This window comes from Garra rufa, chromosome 23, assembly GCF_049309525.1.
Source record: "Garra rufa chromosome 23, GarRuf1.0, whole genome shotgun sequence".
Classification (NCBI taxonomy): Eukaryota; Metazoa; Chordata; class Actinopteri; order Cypriniformes; family Cyprinidae; genus Garra; species Garra rufa.
The window spans coordinates 30,495,499-30,517,578 of NC_133383.1; the positions used below are offsets into that span (position 1 = coordinate 30,495,499).

A 22,080-nucleotide genomic window follows, 5' to 3' on the forward strand; every position below is an offset into this window, starting at 1 on the left:
TCACTTGGTATATTACTGAACTATATCATGTTATAAATAAACTATACATTTGAAATTTTTACCTCAGTTTGTTTCTTTAGAGTGCTGTTACATTCATTTGTTTTAAAGTATGTCACAAATAGACCAGAAATACACTATCCATTATCAATTTCTGTTTACGTTGAATGTATTAAAATAGGAATCTTTCTTGCCTTTCGATGCTTCGCTAGTTGTTTTTGTCACTTCAGTTTTAATCAGGCGGTTTGTTCGGTCGGGCAAGTAAAAAAAAAAACATTTTAAAAGTATTTTGAAGGCTGGCGGTCAGCTAGCTCCACCTATATTTCTTATTATTATTGATAACATTATATACAGAAAAAGGTCGTTTGACCTGTATTCTGCTACTGCGATTCTGAAGACGCAGTAACTTCCACAGAGGGAGAAAAAAATCTAGTTGTTAGCAACTGGCCTTAGCCAAGCCCTATATTCAGTTTTTTCAAGCTAAGTGTCGCTAAACTTGCACTTCCTCATAGCTAAAAAGTTAAATCCATTTTACTTCTGCGGTACAATCCGAGAGAGACTCGCGCCAATAACAGAAAGCTGATTGGCTATTGCATGCTGGTCTCATTTGTAGTTTAAATACAGCAAATTATATTTGGAATAGTGAAATAAAGAACTACAACACCACGGAAACAACAAAAAGAGAATTTAAATGAGCATTAGAGGTAGTGTTACATGGAGATCGGAAAAATAAGACCTGTGTGAAATTATTTAAGACCTAGAACAGCGAATTTAAGACTTTTTAAGGCCTAAAATATTGATTTTTAAATTTTAGACTTAAGACTTTTTAAGACCCCGCGGAAACCCTGCAAAATAATCTGCCAATGGGGTAAGAAAAATAATCTAGTTTGTTTGAAATAAGATTTTTTTTTTCTTACCCCATTGGCAGATTATTTTGCTTGTTTTAAGCAAAAACTCCCCTGATTTTGACTTGTTTTTACTGAAAACAAGACACAAATTTTTACTTGTCTAGAAAATCCTTCCTGATTCAAGAATTTTTAGATATTTTGGCTGGAAACGAGACAAAAAAATCTAAGTTAGAAAAGCATTTTTTGCAGTGTACATTTAGCAATTGAGACGTTATTTTCATCACACATAAAAATAGGGATGCTCCGATTCGCCTTTACCGATGCGGATCCAATACCAGTGAAGTTTTTTTGTTTGTTTTTTTCATTTAAATAAATGTAGAATTTATATAGCTCTGTGTTTGGAACTGATAATCATTCTTTTACACTGTTTTAATGATTACAAAGAAAAATAAAACCATAAATCTGAAAAAATATGTGACCCTGGACCACAAAACCAGTCATAAGGTTAAATTTTACAAAACTGAGATTTATACATCATATGAAAGCTCAATAAATAAGCTTTCTGTTGATGTATGGTTTGTTAGGATAGGACAATATTTGGCCGAGATACATCTATTTGAAAATTAGGAATCTGAGGATGCAAAAAATCAAAATACTGAGAAAATCCCCTTTAAAGTTGTCCAAATTAGGTTCTTAACAATGCATATTACTAATCAAAAATGACATTTTGATATATTTACAGTAGGAATTTTTCAAAAAAATCTTCATAGACATGATCTTTACTTAATTTCCTAATGATTTTTGGCATAAAAGAAAAATCAATAATTTTGACCCATGCAATGTATTTTTGGCTATTGCTACAAATATACCCCAGCGACTTAAGACTGGTTTTGTGGTCCAGGGTCACATATATGCATATTTTAGGGGTGTGATGAGAACGAGACGAGATGAGATTTTTAAACCTTTTTAAAGAAATCCTCGGTGATGAAATATATAAGGAAAAAAATGCATTTTATTCAACTGAAAAACACAAAATGCATGTGCATTTTGATATGAACTTGTACTTTATGAAATTAAACCTCTATTTTAATGAATTATATGCTGTAATTAACATGTAAACTAAAGCTGCATGATTCTGGATACATTGAAAATCACAGTTTTTTTAAATAAATTGGAGATCATGGTTCTCTCATGATTCTGAACACACAAAAAAAAAGACTAAAAATCTAAAAAGAAATCATGTAATTTACTAGTGGTTCTGACAAAATGATCATTGCTGAAGTCTTTTAAAAATATATTCAAACAAAACGTAAAAAAGTATACCCAATATGAATGTCGGATCGGAGCATCCCTGAAAAAAAGATTTATCATTTTGAATATTATCCATTAATTCTAATAAATTACAATAGCATTAATCCAATTCATATTCTCATTACCAAGATGAAGAAAAAGTTAATTGCTATAATGCACATGTTGATGCATACTTAAAATTGTAGCAGTAGATTTTACAAGATCAACTGACAATTTAAATCTTCTAATTTTGAATTTTTGTTATTCAGCTTTGAAACACTGTGCTGTGAAAGCATTATACAAATAAATTGACTCATCATAATTTTTAAATGCCAGTAATGACACGTATAGCATATTAAAAAAAAACTGTTGCCAATGTAGGGCTGCTCGATTTTGGCAAAAATCATAATCACGATTATTTTGGTCAACGTTGTAGTCACAATTGTGACTGGGTCCAAAACTTTATATTAATGATTACTTTAAACATGGCAATACAATAGAAATAAAAAAAAAGATACAAATGAAACAAAATTACTTGTTTACTTGCTAAAGTAGTCTAACAGCTTACTACAGAAATTGAATGTAATTAATTGAATAATTGTAAAATCAAACAGCGTCTTCACTGTAATAGTTAAACATGCTTTGTTTCTTATTAAAACTACAAAAGTCCTTCATTCAAGTGCAGTGAGTGACTTTTCTCTTTGTATTTTTATGCTTTATTAATATTAAGCACAGAGACGGCTGAAGGAATACTTTTAGCTGCCGCTTTAAAGAGCCACACGGATCCAATATACTGTTGCACACGCATTTTCATTCTCAACTGTTTATGATCATTAAAGACATAACTGACAAGGGTTTACATGAATAATCACCAAGCGCCTCGTTTTGAAATATTTTTGCATGTATTTGACACGCACCTTGAAAAGCTGACTTTTTAGAATAATTACACACACGATCCTTCAGAAATCTTTAATATCAGAATCAATATTCTGATTTGCTGTTCAAAAAACCATTATTATTTTTATTATGTTGGAAACAGCAGAGTAGAATTTTTTTCAGAGCTCAGAAGAACAGCATTTATCGGAAATAGAAATCGTTTGCAACATTACGTACGTCGTTTTCATCATTTTTGATCAATTTAAAGCATCCGTGATATATAAAAGTATTAATCTGTATCATTTCTTTCCCAAAAAATAGTGTATAATGTTACAAAAGATATTTCGGATAAATGCTCATCTTTGGTTTTTCCTATTCATCAAAAAATCCTGAAAGAAATTACTCAAGTGTTTTAAACACTGATAATAATAAAAAAAAAATGTTTCTTAAACAGCAAATCAGAATATCAGAATGATTTCTGAAGGATCATGTGACACTGAAGACTGGAGTAATGATGCTGAAAATTTAGCTTTGATCACAATTATTCAAATAGAAAACAGCTATTTTAAATAGTAAAAATATTTCCAAATTGTATTGTTTTTGCTGTATTTTGGATCAAATAAATGCAGGCTTGTTGAGCAGAAGAGACTTCTTAAAAGACATTAAAAATCTTACTGTTCAAAAACTTTTGGCTGGTGGTGTATAACAGTACCAAATAGCAAGTTTATTAGAAATAAAAAACTGAAAAGATCCCGTTGCATAAGTATTCATACCCTTTTCTGGGACACTCCAAATTTAGCTCAGGAGCATTCATATTGCTTCTAGATGTTACTACACTTGGAGTGGAGTTAAACTGTGGCAAATTCATTTGAATGAGTCTGATTTAGAAAGACACACACCTCTCAGAAAAGATCTAACAGCTGAAAATGCATATCAGAGCAAAAACCAAGTCCTGAGGTCAAGATAACTGCCTGTAGAGCTCAGTGACAGACTTGTGTTAAGGCGATGATCTAGAGAAGAGTTCAGAAAAAAATCTGCTGCATTGAAGGTTGACAGAAGCATTCTCCATAATGGAAGACGACTGGAACAACTAGGACTCTAGAAAATGTCTGCCAGCCCCCATCCAATCTGACAGAGCTTGAGAGGTGAAAAGGTGAGGCAAAGAATGGCAGATCATTGCCAAATGCAGATGTGCAAAGCTTGTCACATCAGACCCAAAAAGACTTGAGGCTGTAAAGGTGCTTCAACTATGTACTGAGTTAAGGGTATGAATACTTATGCAATGTACTTATTTCAGTGTTTTATTTTAAATACATTTGTAAAATTTGCAAATCTGGTTTTTGCTTTGTCATTATTATGGTGTATGGAGTGTAAACTGATGTGGGGAAAAACTAATTTAAAGCAGTTTAACATAATGCTGCAACAAAACGTGAATAAAATGAAGGGGTACGAACTTTTGCAAGGCACTGTAGCTATAATAACTTCTCCACCTTTGAAATGACAGATACAAATTTTCACCTCCAAACATGTTATATAGAAACCACTTTTTAGAAACTAAAAGTTTCTGACCTTCTCGTAGTACTGGATGTTTTTGTCGGCCATGCCCGTCAGCAGCTGTCTGAAGTCCTGCCGTTTGTTGTTCTGCCAGCGGTCCCAGTCGGCCTTCAGGTCAGCGTTAAAACACTCCACACGATCCTGACACTTCTCCACATCAGTGGGCACCTGCAGGACAGAGATGAGCGGAGAACATCTAGATTGTCCAATTAACCCTCAACAGAAGAGGCATTTCTCCCATTACATGGAATATACTTCGAAATTGCACAAGAATTAGATTAGAGTTTGTTTCTTCGTCAGAACAGATTTGGAGAAATGTGTCATTCCATCACTTTCTCACCAAAGGATCCTCTGCAGTGAATGGGTGCCATCAGAATGGGAGTCCAAACAGCTGATAAAAATGATTCACAAATACTCCACACCACTCCAGTCCATCAGTTAAAGGATAACTGTTGCCAAAATGCAACCTGAGCTGTTTTTTTTTACTGTAAACGAGACAAACTTATATCTAAAAGCATAATTACGACAAACGAGCCGTTTTTGAGATTGACCGTGATTTGTTTTGTGGTCAATAGCCGGTGAATGGGAGTACTAGGGGCATAGCTTTGAGCGCATCAAAATCGATATTTTTACAACACTAAGAAGGCTCCTGGGTCTCTACACATGAACTCCAGCATTGAGAACATTTTTTTTTGTACACAGAGTTTACTAAAAAGCAAGATTTTGAACAACTCACTTTCACTGTTTGGGTTTCCGCTTGCAGTCGTCTCGCCAGTCAAGAAGTGTCGATCTCCGAATGCGAATGAATGGACTCCATAGGACGAAATATTAGGCTTATATGAGGCTCTTTTTACAACTAGAAGGTTAAAAAACAACGAATTAGCCGTGCATTTATATGGAAATATGCTTTAGGAGCTATCCATCCTCGCATTCGGAGATGGACACTTCTTGACTGGCAAGACGGCGCGAGCGGAAACTCAAACAGTGAAAGTGAGTTGTTCAAAAACTTTCTTTTTAGTAAACTCTGTGTACACAAACAATGTTATCAAGTTCATGTGTAGAGACCCAGGCTCTTAGTGTTGTAAAAATATCGATTTTGATGCGCTCAAAGCTATGCCCCTAGTACTCCCATTCACCGGCCATTGACCACAAAACAAATCACGGTCAATCTCAAAAATGGCTCGTTTGTTGTAATTATGCTTTTAGATATAAGTTTGTCTCGTTTACAGTAAAAAAAAACAGCCCAGGTTGCATTTTGGCAATAGTTATCCTTTAACATCTCGAGAAGACAAAAGCTGCATGTTTGTAAGAAACAAATCCAGTAAAGTAACGCATTACTTTTTAATTGTCAAGAAAAAACCAGAGTTACTTTTTTAAATAAGTAACGCCAGTTACTTTTCCCCCCATTTATTGATTAAAAGCTCTCCTGTTCTCATGTTGAGAGAAAATGTTAGTAAGATGTTACTTTAGTTCTAGAATAAATGTGAACATGCATTAATTCATCTCACTCACTAAAAAAAAATACAGTATTCGTCAAAATGAATAAAAACTGTGAAATTCAATGCAAACCTGCAATAATTAAATATGTTAAATAATACAAATATCCTTTATGTATTTAATCCCATTTTATTAACCGATGTCTTTGCTGCCGACCTTCGATGATCCAATTCATCCATATGAATAAGCAAAAATGACTCAAGGTAATCTAACATTTGTTTTCCTTTTTTATTGCTGAAGAGTTGACATTTTTTCTTCTGCGGTCTACTGTACAGACCTGAATTTACTTTTCTCTAAGCCTGAGGCTTTTGGTGTGAAAAGGCTTTTACATTTGACAAAAATATAACTTTTTATATTAAAAACAAACAAGCAAGCCCTGCCCAGATTTAAACAGTAACGTAACGCATTACTTTCCATAAAAAGTAACTAAGTAATGTAATTAGTTACTTTTTGGGGGAGTAACTTAATATTTAAACCAACACTGTTTATTTAAACTAATTTCTATTGCCTCATTGCAATTATACATGTATTTTAAGTCATTTTAAAGACTATTGTTCACTTACATCTACATTTTTATTATCACAAAAAAAGCTTAATTAAAATGATAAGGCCCTATGAAATCTGTTTTATTTCCAAATTCAGTTTTTCAGTTTTAATTCTTCTATACTCTGTTTTAATGTTTTTTGTTGGGTTTTTTTCGATCAAAAGGCCTGTCTAATTAATTGAGTTTTACAGTTTAATTTCTACCAGTTTCTTTTCTGGATTCTATTTTAATGGTCCCATTAAAATGTAATCAAAAACATAAAGTTATTTTATTAAAAACAAAACGTTCTTAAGTAAAATTTAAAATCCAATTCTTTTTTGTGGGAAATTAGAGATTAAAATTTAGATTAATCGATTAGTCGATAAATTAATCGGTATAAAAATAGTCATTACTGGCAGCCCTAGTCTCATCTGAATCAGAAGAGAAATCTGCACAGATAAAGCACCATTTACAAGTCAAATTAGGTCAAAACAGCTCTAAACTAAAATATATGAGTGGATTTTGATGCGAGATACAATAGGAGATGGACTTTTTCACTGGAGGAAGTGTTATTATGGATTATGGACTCGGCCAGGTGTTTGAAGTTAAAATGCCTTAATGATGGATTTGCTTCTTCCACACTGCAAAAATGCTTTTTTTACTTAGATTTTTTGACTTGTTTCAAGCCAAAATATCGAAAAATTCTTGAATCAGGAAGGATTTTCTAGACAAGTAAAAAAAAAAAAAGTTGTGTCTTGTTTTTACTAAAAACAGTTTTATAATCAAGCAAAACAAGCAAGATAAGCAAAATAATCTGCCAATGGGGTAAGAAAAATAATCTAGCTTGAAATAAGATTTTTTTTCTTACCCCATTGGCAGATTATTTAGCTTGTTTTAAGCAAAAACCCACTTAATTTTGACTTGTTTTCACTAAAAACAAGATAATAATTTTTACTTGTCTAGAAAATCCTTCCTGATTCAAGTTTTTTAGATATTTTGGCTGGAAACAAGACAAAAAATCTAAGTAAGAAAAGCATTTTTTGCAGTGCAAACACTATAGCTGTTCTCTTCTCAACACTGCTAAGACAACTAAGACAACATGTCTGTTTTTGAACTCTCTGACCTAGACTGGCTTTCATTTTTTAATGAAAATGAAACCCTATCTGCAACCCATTTCACTTCTAATGTGCCGCATTTCCAAGTAAAAATATTCAGCGGGGTTGGATTTACAGTATTGGATGTTGCAAAGTGTTTCTATATGACAGTTGTATGGAGAGGACACATTTAAAAATGAAAAGTTGTTTCAGAGCTGGAGCAAGACAAAACTATTACTTCAGAATAGTATGCATCCAGCGTCCAAAAGCACTCACTGGGCGTTATAATGCGGAAAACGTGGACAGAAACGAGGAATCCAGTCATAAAAATGAAGCTTACTATATAATGTCATGGAATTTGCCAAATTTTGGATCAATAAATCAAAAGTAGTAGTCATTACACTTAAATCAAAATGCGATATGGGCTAGTGTTTGTGAATATTAAGCTGCAAAAATACCTTTTAGCCCTTAAAGACCTACAACATTTTTGGGGCACCTGAGGCACCTGTACATTTCTTTGTTACCTCAGACCTATTCTAGCAGTCAGCCTCAACTGTCATATATCATTACAAACAATAGAACTTGAACTATGTCTAGCTAATTTAAAATTACAATTTTCTTTTGTTTTCTCTAAAAATGAGTGAAATTCCTGAAGTTTAGGAAAAACTAGCAACAATTAGTTGTTTTTTACTGTGTACTCAAACAAAAACCCATGAAGTTGGTCCCATTGGATTTTTTTTCTTTGGACATTTGTATTTAGGTGTTTTACACTTCCAAATAAAACTTTGTCTATATCAGAGCCATAGAGAAACAGAGTTGCAACACTCCCATAGGCTTCCATTGGAACTGAGGAATGCGGAAGTAAAGCGTGTGATGGAGCGGCCAATAGTTACAAACAACCAATAGTTTCAGCATTGAAGCCCATTCATTTCAGCGTTTCTCAAGCACAGGCGCCGGTCAATTGAAGAAATTACTGCATTTATTAAAATTTTAACTAGGGCCGGGACTCGATTAAAAAATTTAATCTAATTAATTAGAAGCTTTGTAATTAATTAATCGAAATTAATCGCATTTTAATCGCATGTAAATATTTGACCTGAGAACAGTGAGAATTAAGATTTTTACATGGATTTTTAGTATACCATTGAATAATGACTGAATACATAAGCTTAAGCAACAAAATATTGTTTATTTTTGTTCAACCAAGTCCAACAGACCAGTGCAAGATTGCCATTATGTGTAAAAAGAGGCACGTTCTTTAACCAGTCTTTCATTCCGAGAACTCTTGTGTTTGCTTAATTATGCATTTAAACGTTAATGACCAAACCTATCATTATAAATGTTGCTGCACATGGAATATAAGGCGTTTAACATTTAAAAAATAGTTTTTATCAGGTTATACACTGATTATTTATCACTCAAACCCCTTTCTCTAACTGTCCGTTGGTCGCGTATATCCTCCATGTTTGTAGTTTTTTAACACTTTTTATGCGTGTTTGTAGTTCTAATCGAATCCTCGTTCAGGGCGCAGTGTGTTGCGGGCAATATTAACAGTTAAGAGTGTGCATTGATCGTTAAGTAGTAGACCATCCGGGAATCTATGGAATACTTTTTAAACATACTACGATTTGGGACATACAATACTATTTAGGACGGACGCAGCTTCTTTGGTATAAATTCTTTGGCTTGTCTGAACGCTAGTTTGTGCTCCAGTATAATCGGTCCGCCGAATCTCATCCTGTGAGAAACGTTCCACGGTGCAAAACTTAGTGCGATTAAAATGCGTTAAAAAAATTTAACGCGTTATTTTTGTGTAATTAATTAATCTAAATTAACGCGTTAAAGTCCCGGCCCTAATTTTAACGCATCAGTTGACCTCTCAGAAAACTGGCCAGTAGTGGTATTTTATGAAGCGTGTTATAGTTAATGTTTATCTTTAAAAAATAAACAGTTATACTGTAAATGCAGTTAGTTAACGAGAGAAACACCGTAATAGCGACCATAACCAGATACTAGTTGTCATATTTTTACGATTTTAGTCTTTCTGCGATCTTTCTCTCACTGTAGGAGGTTGAATGAGTTTCAGTAAAGACTGCATTCAAGAAACACGATAAAAATGCATGCTGAATGCAACTGGTTGCCTTGTGTTTTTTTAAACACTGTTTTCATCTTTTCTATTGTGTTAAATGCCATTTTCGCTTGCCGTTTATAATATTCACTTATGCTGTATATCTGAATATCATAAAATAACACGAGTAAATTACTTTTGTTTATTTAACATTAAATCGTTAAACCGAAACATATATACAAAAAGAGTTTGATCATGTCCAAATACACATTCAAATGTATTTTACCTTAAATGTCACACTAACTGTAATATAAATACTACATTAGAAAATGTTATCTTTTAAATGGTCAGGATCATTATTGCACATATTATTTAGTACAAAAAACCTCCTCAAAATAATTACTAAATAGAACTTAACTATATATATTACAATTATTTAATTGAATAAAAGTTACACTTAAGGTGTTTGGTCACATTTGACAGCCAAAGAGTATGAGAACATATTAACTATGTCTCTTTATCACTCCCCAGAATAAAATGCGACTGTAAAGCGTATTCAGAGAAGTTATCAATACACAATCAATGCACATTATGTTTTAATAATTACTCGAAATTGCTGCAAATATAGTAAAACTGCAGTCTATCCTACTTAAACCCATTCAAACACATTGACAGCGCGGAGTTGTTTGAAACTATTGGGCGCTCCATGAACCACGTTACAGCACAGCAGCGGCGAGATCAAAGCGTGTCACAACTCTCTTTCTATATGGCTCTGGTCTATATATAACATTCCCCAAGCACATTATAGCCATATATAACAATATTATTATAGGCGCTTTCTGTGAAAAATAGGCCTGTTTTAGTTTATTGACAATATAGACCCGTCCAAAAACGTTTCAGGAGTCATAGCAGAAAAACCTTTCTTGCTTAGATTTTTTGTCTTGTTTCCAGACAAAATACCTAAAAATTCTTAAATCAAGAAGGATTTTCTAGACGAGTAAAAATTATTCTCTTGTTTTCAGAAAAAACAAGTCAAAATTAAGTGAGTTTTTGCTTTAAACCGAAAACAAGATTATATTTCTTACTCCACTGGCAGATTATTTTGCTTGTTTCAAGCAAAAACGAACTTAGTTTTGACTTGTTTTTTTCTGAAAACGAGAATAATTTTTACTCGTCTAGAAAATCCTTCTTGATTTAAGAATTTTTAGATATTCTGGCTGGAAACAAGACAAAAAAAATCTAAGTAAGAAAGTCTTTTTTTGCAGTGAAGACATTAACTCATAGACTGGAGTGGTGTGGTTACTTGTGGATTATTGTGATGTTTTTATCAGCTGTTTGGACTCTTATTCTGACGGCACCCATTCACTACAGAGGATCTATTGGTGAGCAAGTGATGCAATGCCACATTTGTCCAAATCTGATGAAGAAACAAACTTATCTACAGCTTTGACAGCATAAGGATAAGACAAAATTTTCAGCTTAGAAGTCCTACAAATCAGAGTTAGCAAACCAATGTAACTCACCGGTGTCTTTTTGTCCTCTCTGAACACGACTGCCTCCAACTTGGTCTCGTATTCAGCTTGAACTTGGTCTCTCTTCTTCAGCACATTCTGACAAACAACAAGAGGTTTGTGAACTGAGGCAGCCATTATAGTTTACATTATCCGATTTTACTTTTTCTATCTATGACCAATTAAAAATAATAGAAGTGCACTGTTTTATGATGCTTACTGCCTCAAACTAGATGATGAAATGTGTTCAGTGTATGCTGCGCACTACAGTCATGATATATAATTATCTTGTCGAAATGTTATAAATAGTAGTTATATGCATTCTATCTTAACTGTGTTTTCATTGACCAATTTGAGCAACTAAAGTCCTGACAATAATTTTGGAGAAGTCTTCAAGAAGGAAATATAAAGCTTGCTACATTTGCTGATTGCGTAGATGAGTCAAGTTAAAACAGAAAGGAAGTGATTTTATCTGTTGAGTTTGCATAAGAACATTTCCTCATAATGACGCAGATGTAGACTAGATAAAAAAAAAAACGTTTGTCAAGACAAAAGCCGGACCAGAAAGTTTAAAAAGTGGATGGATGGATGGATGGATGGATGGATGGATGGATGGATGGATGGATGGATGGATGTCTCTAACTCAAATTCCCTAGTGCCACCACTTGTCCAAAGTCATGTTTATGCTAATAACTTTTTAACCGTAAGGCAGAGAATAAAAATTATTTTTTTTGAATGGACACCAAAATTTAAAAAAACGTGAGGTTTAGTTTTTTTTATATTTTTAATAGTTTGTAAAACCTACTTTTTCGAACTCGTCCTAGACGGTTTGTCTGATTTTCGCCAAAACGGGCTCAGATCATCTTCAGATCATGCAGGCAAAAAGCTATGGAATTCAAGTTGATTAGTCAGCCATTTAGAATCTTTGACAAAAAAAGCTATATTTTATGAACACATAGGCATATTGCTAAGAAACTCGGTATGTGTCTTCGACACCATGCCCTGACAGTACTCAAAATGTTTGGGGGCAGCGCCACTTTGTGGTCAAAAGTTATAAAGAATTTTCTAAAAATGCTAACTTTTGTTTAAACTGAAAATGGTCTTGGTCTATTCTTTGGGTCATGCCGCATATATCGATACCAATTACGCCAAAATTGTCTGAACTTCCTGTCCGTCATTTTGATTCATGTTGAAAACGTACTTTTTCGAACACCGTCAAGACCGTTAGTTTGATTTTTACCAAATTTGACTCAGATCATCTTTAGACCATGCTGGCAAAAAGATATGGATTTCTTGTTGATATACGAAATGGTTTTCGTTTAGCGCATCAACACATTTGCTGGAAAGATGCCAAACTGCATCTGAGGCTGTATCTCTGCAAAGCTTTGACATATTTGCACCAAATGCCACCTATTGGTTAAGAGTCCTAAACTATTCATTAACCATTAATTATGAACTTTTCAAAAATGCTGATTGCATTGGCCTATTGTAAAGAAACTGGTCTGAAAATATTCATCGGATCATGCCGACAACATGGATACCAATTATACAACAGTTGGCCAAACTTCCTGTCTGCCATTATGATTCATGTTGAAAACCTACTTTTTGGAACTCGTCCAAGACCCTTAGTACGATTTTCACCAAACTTGAGTCAGATCATCTTCAGACTGTGCTGAAAAGTTAAAAAAGTTATGGATTTCATGTTGATAGATAAAACCGTTTTCGTACAGCTCGCTACAAATTTTAGCCTTGATGCCAAAATGTCTCTTTGACATAAATACACCAAGCTTTGTGTGTGCCTTTGTCACCTGTGACCTCACACTAAACACACCACATCGATTTGATAACATCACCACCTGTTGGTCAAAAGTGATAAGCCATTAAATCATATTACTAGCAGTTCTATATTTTTTGTTTTTTTGTCATTTTGACTAAAATCATCTTAAAATGGCTTCCTTTTACTCATTGTTGCTGTTGGTCTGGTGCTCCATGCCAACTTACCTCCTCATTTTCCCTTTGGTGTGCTTGGCCCCTGTAATTGCTGTTTGCAGATATATTTATTATTATATTCTAATTAGTTTGGTTTCCTAAAACACTAGTGTGAATGTAATTTAGACTGAGACAGTATATCACAACTAAAAAGAGGGTTGAGTCCCCTTTAGAGTTCAGGTACAAGTCAATTTACCGACTTTTTTCTGACTTAAGTTTTCTTAGTTAAGAACATAGGTCAAAGCTCTTATTTTGAACTATCGAAGTGCATTAGATGGTAATAGAGAGTAATTTAACTTTAAAATGTACAAAACAGATTTTTTCCTGATTTTTTTTTGGTTTGTTTTTTTAAATATCACGATAAATACTGTATCATGGACTTCATATGGCGATATTATCGTATCGTGAGATTTTGATGTTGTTACATCCCTAATAAACACAGTTCCAAATACATTCTTGGGGAGAAAAAGGTAATGGAAAATGCATTAAGAAACATATAAAAACACTGGCTTAGTATTGGGAGAATATGCCGTCAGAAACACCTCCAAACCATTACATTCCCTCTGCAAAAAGTCAGAGGCCAGAAGGGAAGTGAAGCGTTCTGCATATGGTCTGTTTCCAAATGACATTAATTATTTTCCAGTAGACAGATGAGGATACTCTTCTGGTCGCTCCATATTAATGCCGAATCAAATTCATAGAGAGAAGAAGAAATGACTAAAATGCTCATCTGAGAGCAGCTCACCTTCATGGACTCGATATACAGAACATATTCCCTGAGCACAGGAAGAAAGTCTTCACTCATGTCCTCCGTGAGCTCCTCCAGAGCACTGGAGCAGTTCGACACGCACCCTGAAACGCCCTCCAGAGGATCATGGAGGTCTTCTTCAAAAGACGACCAGGAGGAGTAGACCGGCCCATACTCTCTCAACTCCATCAGGAACTCTGACACACAGAAAAAGCGAAAAAGCTGGTTTCCCACTTTTCGTGGTATTTATTTTTACTCCTGGATTCCAAGTCAATTTCAGACTCAAACTAATGTTTGTTAGGAGTTCATTTCAGGAGGTTGAAACAGCTCTCCAAAGTAAACTTGGTGAGAATGGATGGAAATATGGAAGACAGGATGTTCTTTACCTGATTGCTCTTTGATGATTCTCTGTGCTATCCTGTCAATGGTGCCCAGTTTCTGTGTGAACACATCCAGGTACTCGCCCATGGCGGCAAACTCCACCGGCCGTCCTCTCAGTTTATAACCGCCTGTCACATACTTCACAGATTCCCCCATTTTAGTCAGAAGAGCCAGGCCTTGACGCTTATTTAAGTCCTGAAAGTCAAGCATACAGTACATCAATTCTGTCTCACGGCCAAGAAAACCTTGCCAAAGCCAATGAAATCACACTGAGTTTCTGGAACAAGCTTTCCATGTTGGAATATATAGCCTACTCGCAAAATATTGCAAAAGCTCAATGCTGTCGGGCTACTCTCAGAAAGACATCTGGATTTGGTCATAAACAGCTAGTAAGGGTTTCCAGCATTGGCGAACATGAAGCATGACATATTTACGATTCCAATGTTTGCAAATGTCCAAATTTCCTAATTATTCTTTTAATTTTAAGGTCATTTTCTACTCAGGGCAATGTGTTCACAATGTTTTTTCAAAACTAGCCTTTCAGGAATACTAAAATCTCAATGATTTGAAGAACAACAGATCTTTTTTTCTGTATTGTGTTGTACATCCAAGAGAAACATAGCATCAAAAATAATTAGGGCTGTCAGTCGATAATCCAGCGCAAAATAAATCTGACTGTGAAAGATTATTTAAAGCTATTATTGTGTTAAATGAGAAAGTATCGAGTAGACATTACAAATTGTAGCTTTGGAAGGAAATATTATATTTGATTCAACATTTTATTTATTACACATAAACATTTATGGCTCAAAGGCTTAACGTAAACTACAGAACATACAAGAAGATCATTTGAGAAGCACCTCAGTATTTTCTGTTCATACAGCGAAAGCCATTGGTAACCGAAACTGCTTTGTCTTCAAAATGCCTTCTTTTATGTTCCACAGAAGAAATGTTTGAAATGACATGAGGGTCAGTGATTGATGACAGAACTTTTTTTGGGGGCTGGTAAACTTTAAAGGGTTACGAAACCCCCCTGTTTCAGCACTGGCTACTCTCACCACAGTTTTGAAAAATGCTGCAGAAGTGGGCGTGGCGCGCTCACAGCGCTGCGTGGAGTAGAGGGGAGATCGGGGAGAGAGACCACACAGACAACTTTGGGTTCAGACAGTTTCATTTCGCTCCCCACGAGTTTAAAACACAAATAAATGTGCATTCTTTTGCACTATGCATCGAAAACCTATATATGAACACACTGTTGAACCACTAATAACTGTTAAGGCTTATTTTAGCGCGTTTAGATAAGCCTTTTGATGGGTTGCGTCAAAGAAAAACCGCTTACACTTACTTTGTGAATGAATCGCGTGTGCCGGACTCTCACTCATGAACGTTCCTCTCAGTTAATGTAAGCGATCTCAGAGCCATAGAGAAACAAACGGCTCTGGGCGATCTCATAGACTGAGACTGAAGCGCCTGCCACTGCAAATCAGCAAGCGCTGTCGTGAATAATTAAGCGAATCCACTTCGCATAGGATAAGAACACGCAGCGGCATGAATATTTATGAGACACCGACGCGTCATCGATGTACTATAGTCCATCGCCACGTCACAAAAGCTGACGTCAGGACAATGTAGATTTTAAACCCGGAAGATGAAAATAGCGCAAAAAAGCTCAAAATTAACCAGTTATCTCTAACAATTACTATTAGCAGATTCCAACGTTGCTTTCTATGATGTGCAACACAAACACTTCTGCTTAAATCTCAGAAAAAGTTGCCTGGGGTTTCATAACCCTTTAATGCTTTTATTTTTATTATTACTATTTTTTTTTTATGGAATAATACTTTAAACTAGATTTTTTTTTAAAGTTTGTGAAGACAAAATTTAAGTTGGCTTGAGAAAGCCAGACCAGAAAGTTTGAAAAGTTTGAATGTTTTCAGTCTGAAATAGAAAAATTTTTAATGCCTATGTGTCAACTACCCATATATCACCACAGGAAGTATTGTTTCACCACAAGTCCTAGTTGTGACAATTTCATTCAACATTACAAAACATTTTTAAAACATCAAACACAAGTGAATTGCCAACAATAAGTTATATAACGTGCATTTGTTAGTTTTAATATCATGCTGACTTTAAAGTTCCACTCAAGTGCTTTGAAACACGCAGCATATAATGTGTTGACGAAATGACTGAAACATGAAGATAGGGCTGAACATATCCAGCAGTCCCATCCCCTTTTTAAATAGCCAGTGGCATTTTGTTTCTATTCTAGAGACCATTTGATTGGACAGAAGATGAAGTGCAGGGTGATGTCATTAAAACCATTGATCCACATTGGCGGAAGTGAGAGACTGTACGTTTTAAATGCTTATATCTTGTAAATGCAAATTTTCTCATTGTTTTGGAGCACACTAGCTTATTAGTAGTCATACTAAAAGCCAAACAACTTCACTTTTGATTTCATGGGGACTTTAAAGCACTCACCTTTGCTGAGAGAAATGCATTGAAGTGTTCATTGAAAGAAAGCACCGGATGGTCTGCTACACGTTTGAGGAACTTGTCTAGCGCCTTTCTTCTGGTCTCCACAAACTCCTCTGAGAAACGGTCCACCACTCCCTTCATAACAAACTTTTCAGGCAAGGGCTAAATGATTGTACAGAGATAAAAAAAATACACTAAATGCCTCATTACATAACAGCTAGTTGTACTAATGCGCAAATGCATTAAAGAGATAGTTCACCCAAAAATGAAAATCTGATGTTTATCTGCTTACCCCCAGGGCATCCAAGATGTAGGTGACTTTGTTTCCTCAGCAGAACACAAATGAAGATTTTTAACGAAAACCGGTGCAGTCTGCCAGCCAAATAATGGAAGTGGATGGGCACCAGACCTTTCAAAGTAAACAAAAAATGCACAGACAAATCCAAATTACACCCTGCTACTCCGAAGACATGAAACGATCGGTTTTTGCAAGAAACTGAACAGTATTTATTTAATTTTTTACCTTTGACACACAGCCACGTCCATCTGTAATGAGCACGAGCTCATCATCAGGCTCCTTACATGTTTACGCGCTTAAATACTGTTCAGTTTCTCACAAAAACCGATCGTTTCGTGTCTTAGGACATCAATGTATCGTCACGAGCCGCAGGGTGTAATTTGGATTTGTCTGTGCATGTTTTTGTCTACTTTTAAAGGTTTGGTGCCCATCCATGTCAGTTATATGGCTGACAGACTGCAACGGTATTCGTTAAAAATCTTCGTTTGTGTTCTACTGAAGAAACAAAGTCACCTACATCTTGGATGCCCTGGGGGTAAGCAGACAAACATCAAATTTTCATTTTTGGGTGAACTATCCCTTTAAAACTAGTGGTTTTGGGAGCAGTGCAGTGGAGGTTTATTCCTCTACCTACTGGAATAAGGTGAGTGGGTTGGCTTTCCTCTAATTTGTTCCTCAACCAGTCGAAGTCCTGGTAGCGCCGCCTTACCGAGTACTCAGGCAGGTCGAACTCTGTTCTGGTAGTCTGTAGGACACACAAAAGCAAAAGAAGGGATGCATTCAATTTAGGGATGCACCGAAATGAAAATTCTTGGCCGAATATGAAGACTACAAACTTACACACTCGATTACCGAACACAGTTTTTCATGTTTTTCCCCATGCATTTTGCCAGTTTTTTAATCATTGCATAAATTACATAGCCAATATGTAAGAAAAAAAAATGTACAAAACGACAATTCAAAAATATTTAACACTCAACATTTGTAACATTCTAGTAGACATTAAAGTCTACCAACAAAGCAATTTAACTTAAAAATGAATAAGTTAGTAAAATAATATTCTTTGGCCATTTTTAAGACCCCCTTCTTGTAGGGGTGTAAATATTAATCGATTCGTATCGATGCATCGATTATGCAGCCGCCGATTCAATGCATCGATTCGTCCGCAACAGTATCGATTAATGTGTTTATTTTGCCGCCTGTTTGTTCACTTGTCTATTTTTAGAATCCGTTCCGACCTTTCTTTTACTGTCTATGGCTCCGATGTATTAAAGGAACCATATGTAAGAAATTTATGTCAGTTAATCATAAAATGGCCCTGAAATGTCACTAGACATTAAGAAATCATGTTCATTTCAAATACTTATATCACTGACAACAGTGGTCCTGCCAGGATATTGTCATTTAAAAGTGAGAGTTGCAGCCCACAACTGATGTTATTGTTGTCATTTTGTGTTTTGGTCTGAGGCTCCACCCTCCAGCTATCGACCAATCACGAAGTCAGTAGAGTTTCGTGAGACGGGTTGCCAGCTCTGTTACAGTCAGCTGCGGCTATACTAACGTGTCGGATTAAACATGTACAACGTTACGAAACGAAAAAGACCTCGTTTTGAAACCGAAATACGTCGTGACAAAGTCCGAAATAAAACAAGGATTGGTATAGGAGATGCCTTTGAAAGATGGAGACGGCTGAAAACGGAGAAGAATTTGAAGACAGATGCTTTCGTTGGTAATTTTTTCCTGGACAAGTAAGATTCATCTATGTTTGGCTAACTATGCTTCAGTACTCAGTGGATTTTCCGCGGTCGGCCGTGCTAAATGCGTTCATAAAAAGCTTTATATCGCACCACTAGCAGGGTTGGAAAACAACCTATGTTCCGACTGAAATGTGGTATTACAGTACATCTTTGCGAAATATTTGGCTAATCGCCATCTGTAAATTTTTGCGATACATAATTACTTCGCAAAACATCTCTTGTGAAGCATAAACATAATTAACAGAAGAAAAACAAATTACTGTGTGTCACTTGCCGTTGGAAGCTCCTTATTGCAGCCTACTCCTGCAGCTTAGCTGGCAACCTCGAGTCAGGGGGGAGCGGGAGGGGAAACACCATTCTACAGTATTTTGAATGTGATTGCAGTACCAGTTTTGGCCACAATCCTACATACGGTTCCTTTAAGCGTACTACCTACTCCTAAGCTGCGGGTGGCACTAACCTCACTGTCTTCTTCTTCACACGCGTTACTTTCGTTTCACAGTCCATCTATGATGTTGTTCATGTTCACAGACCTCACGTTGTTGTCTGACTTTCAAGAGCGATGATTTTGAACTGATTTTGTGGAGTAGTATTCTATTTGCAGTTCATCTACTGCAGAGAATGTGTGACCATTACCTCTTAATAAGATGAAAATTGTATTTTCAAAATGTAACCAATTTTGTATGAAAGAAACTTTTTTAAAATGGTGAATAGGCTAATTGGCCATAGTAGGACCTGCACTATAAGTTTTTTTATTTTTTTATTACAATTTATCTGATTGCACTTTGTAGATGCAGTAACTTATATTTGCTGTTCTATTTGCAGTGCATTGAGCACAACTGCTTTAGTGTAACATACACATGTGAATAGAATACTGTTTCTGTATTCTCAATAAAAGGCAAATTATTTACTATTTTTGTTGATTTATTTGAAACTTAATGGATATCATGTAAAAATATCTAATATTGAATCGAATCGGATCGAATCGCATCGTATCACAGGGAATTCTGAAGTATCGAAAATAATCGAATCGTTGGCTTAAAAAATCGGTATCGTATTGAATCGTCTTGAAGGCTCCGATTTACACCCCTACCTTCCTGAACAGGCATGTGTTTTTAATGATTGTTATTATTTTTGTCTTACTTTTTTTTTTTTTTTCACAGAACAACAGTACAATTACAATACTAACATTTATGAATGCTGACTTTTATTTTGGAGGAAACCCACAAGAAGACATCAGTACTACTTTTTGCTGACAGCAGCAGATTTATGAATGATTCTCATCTTTGGACTTTGAACCCTGGCTAAGGAGCTGGTGCAGCGCTGTCAGAATAAATACAATTGGTTCATGTATTAGAAAACATAACGATCTTTAGTTTATTTGCTAATGGTTTAAGGTCATTTGGTGATTTCAGTCATCATACAGTAACCAGCAACAACCAGCCCTTTCTCTTCTCATGGAAGACATGCGATGTGACACTAAACAGTCTCTCACTCGGTGCTTGTAATGATTTTTGTTCTTAATCTGACAGTTTTAATGCTTCCACACTGCCCACATGTTTGCTGCATTAGTGCACGCCTCTATTTGATCGCGTCATGTCATTTTTCTGCATCATTTATTTGTCCTTTGCTTATTCAGAACACCGAAAGAGCTTCTTTTGCTATTTTTGGTTGAATAATTTCGGTTGCCAAACATTTGGTACATCCCTACTTTAAATTAATCACAAGTGACAGTAAAAACGTTTAGGTCATTCGATGCCAAATCCACCAAATTTCAGAAATGTCTTTTTTTTATTTAGCCAATATTTTTCTAAAGAAAGATTAACGTGTATAGTGATGAAGGCTAAAATATTACATGTCATGAATGTATATTTACTGAGTAATCCACTGTTTTTTACACAGGTATTGGTAGGTCTGTTATTAAAATCTGTTGACTTTAGCAATCTTTCTTGCCATTTGTGCCAATGGCGACCATTCAAAAACGGGGAAAAGCACTTTTTAAAAGTTTTTTTCTCCAAAGTTTGCATGCCTGTAACTCGAGAAGTATTAAAGACATCTCAATGCCCTTTTATATTTTGGGTCTCGACAAACTTTCCTTTTGGTATTTATATTTCTAAGCCCCCATGTGGTTCAGTTCCAGAAATATTGGAATTTCAATATGGCTCCAGGAGTAAATTGTTAAATTGAACATTTTCAGTGGTCAAAAAAAATCAAATGTGGGTCACTTTGCATTCAGATGATAATTTTTTCTTTTCAAGTGGAGTGCCTGAAGAAGAAATAATGTTGAAACTAGAAATTATCTCATCAAAATAACTAAATAGATCATACCAGTCTAAGTCCCATAAATATTTTTTTTCTAAAGTTTGCATGACTATAACTCAAGAAGTATTAAAGATATTTGAATATAATTTTAGATACTAGTTCTTAATAATTTTTTCTTTTAAAATCTTAATTTTTAAGGCCCTATATAGTTCAATCCCAGAAGTATGGTAATCTCAATGTGGCTCCATGTCCAGATTGTAGAATTATATTGATTTTCAATGGTTGAAAACCCAATGATGGTCACATAGATGATTTGAAGAGTCTAAAGAACTGTAGCTTGTTTCTCTCTACCAGAAAATCGCACAGAACATACCTGTCTGAGTGAAAAATGTTTTTGTTATTTGAAGTAAAGCTAGAATAAATCTAATTTAAATATTTGATTTTAAAAAATAAGCTAAACAAAACTTTAACAAAAAATTGTAATGTTGTCATGGGACCTAATTGGAATAATAATATGACTTTTTCTAAATCTAAAACTAAATAAACTAAAATTATAAATATAACTATAAAGCTAATTTAAAATGTGAATTACTGGTATAATTTTATATAAATAATACTACAACAATACTGGTCGGTGCATCTTTTAGCCATTATAAACACTACCAGTCAATAGTTTTTTATGTTTTTTAAAGAAGTTTCTTTTTCTTACCAAGCCTTTACCAAGTATTTTATTTGATCCAAAGTATAGCAAAAACGGCAAAATTTTGAAATATTTTTACCATATGAAACAGCTACTTTCTATTTTAAAATCTAATTTATTCCTGTGATCAAAGCTGAATTTTTAGCATAATTTCTCCTGTCACATGATCCTTCAGAAATCATTCTGATATTCCAATTTGCTGCTCA

The 22,080-nt window shown here is 34.9% G+C and overlaps 1 protein-coding gene across 1 annotated transcript in view; it reads right to left on the reverse strand.

Moving 5' to 3' along the window:
- The window catches only part of snx30 (sorting nexin family member 30), a 45,207-nt gene that overhangs the window by 9,062 nt on the left and 14,065 nt on the right, over window positions 1–22,080 (reverse strand). The window contains exons 3-8 of the mRNA XM_073829615.1: window positions 17,790–17,900; window positions 16,861–17,019; window positions 14,382–14,571; window positions 13,993–14,192; window positions 11,271–11,357; window positions 4,581–4,733 (exon numbers count right to left, since the gene is read on the reverse strand). Of these exons, the coding sequence (XP_073685716.1) occupies window positions 4,581–4,733; window positions 11,271–11,357; window positions 13,993–14,192; window positions 14,382–14,571; window positions 16,861–17,019; window positions 17,790–17,900 (900 nt within the window). The remainder of the gene's footprint in view (window positions 1–4,580; window positions 4,734–11,270; window positions 11,358–13,992; window positions 14,193–14,381; window positions 14,572–16,860; window positions 17,020–17,789; window positions 17,901–22,080) is intronic.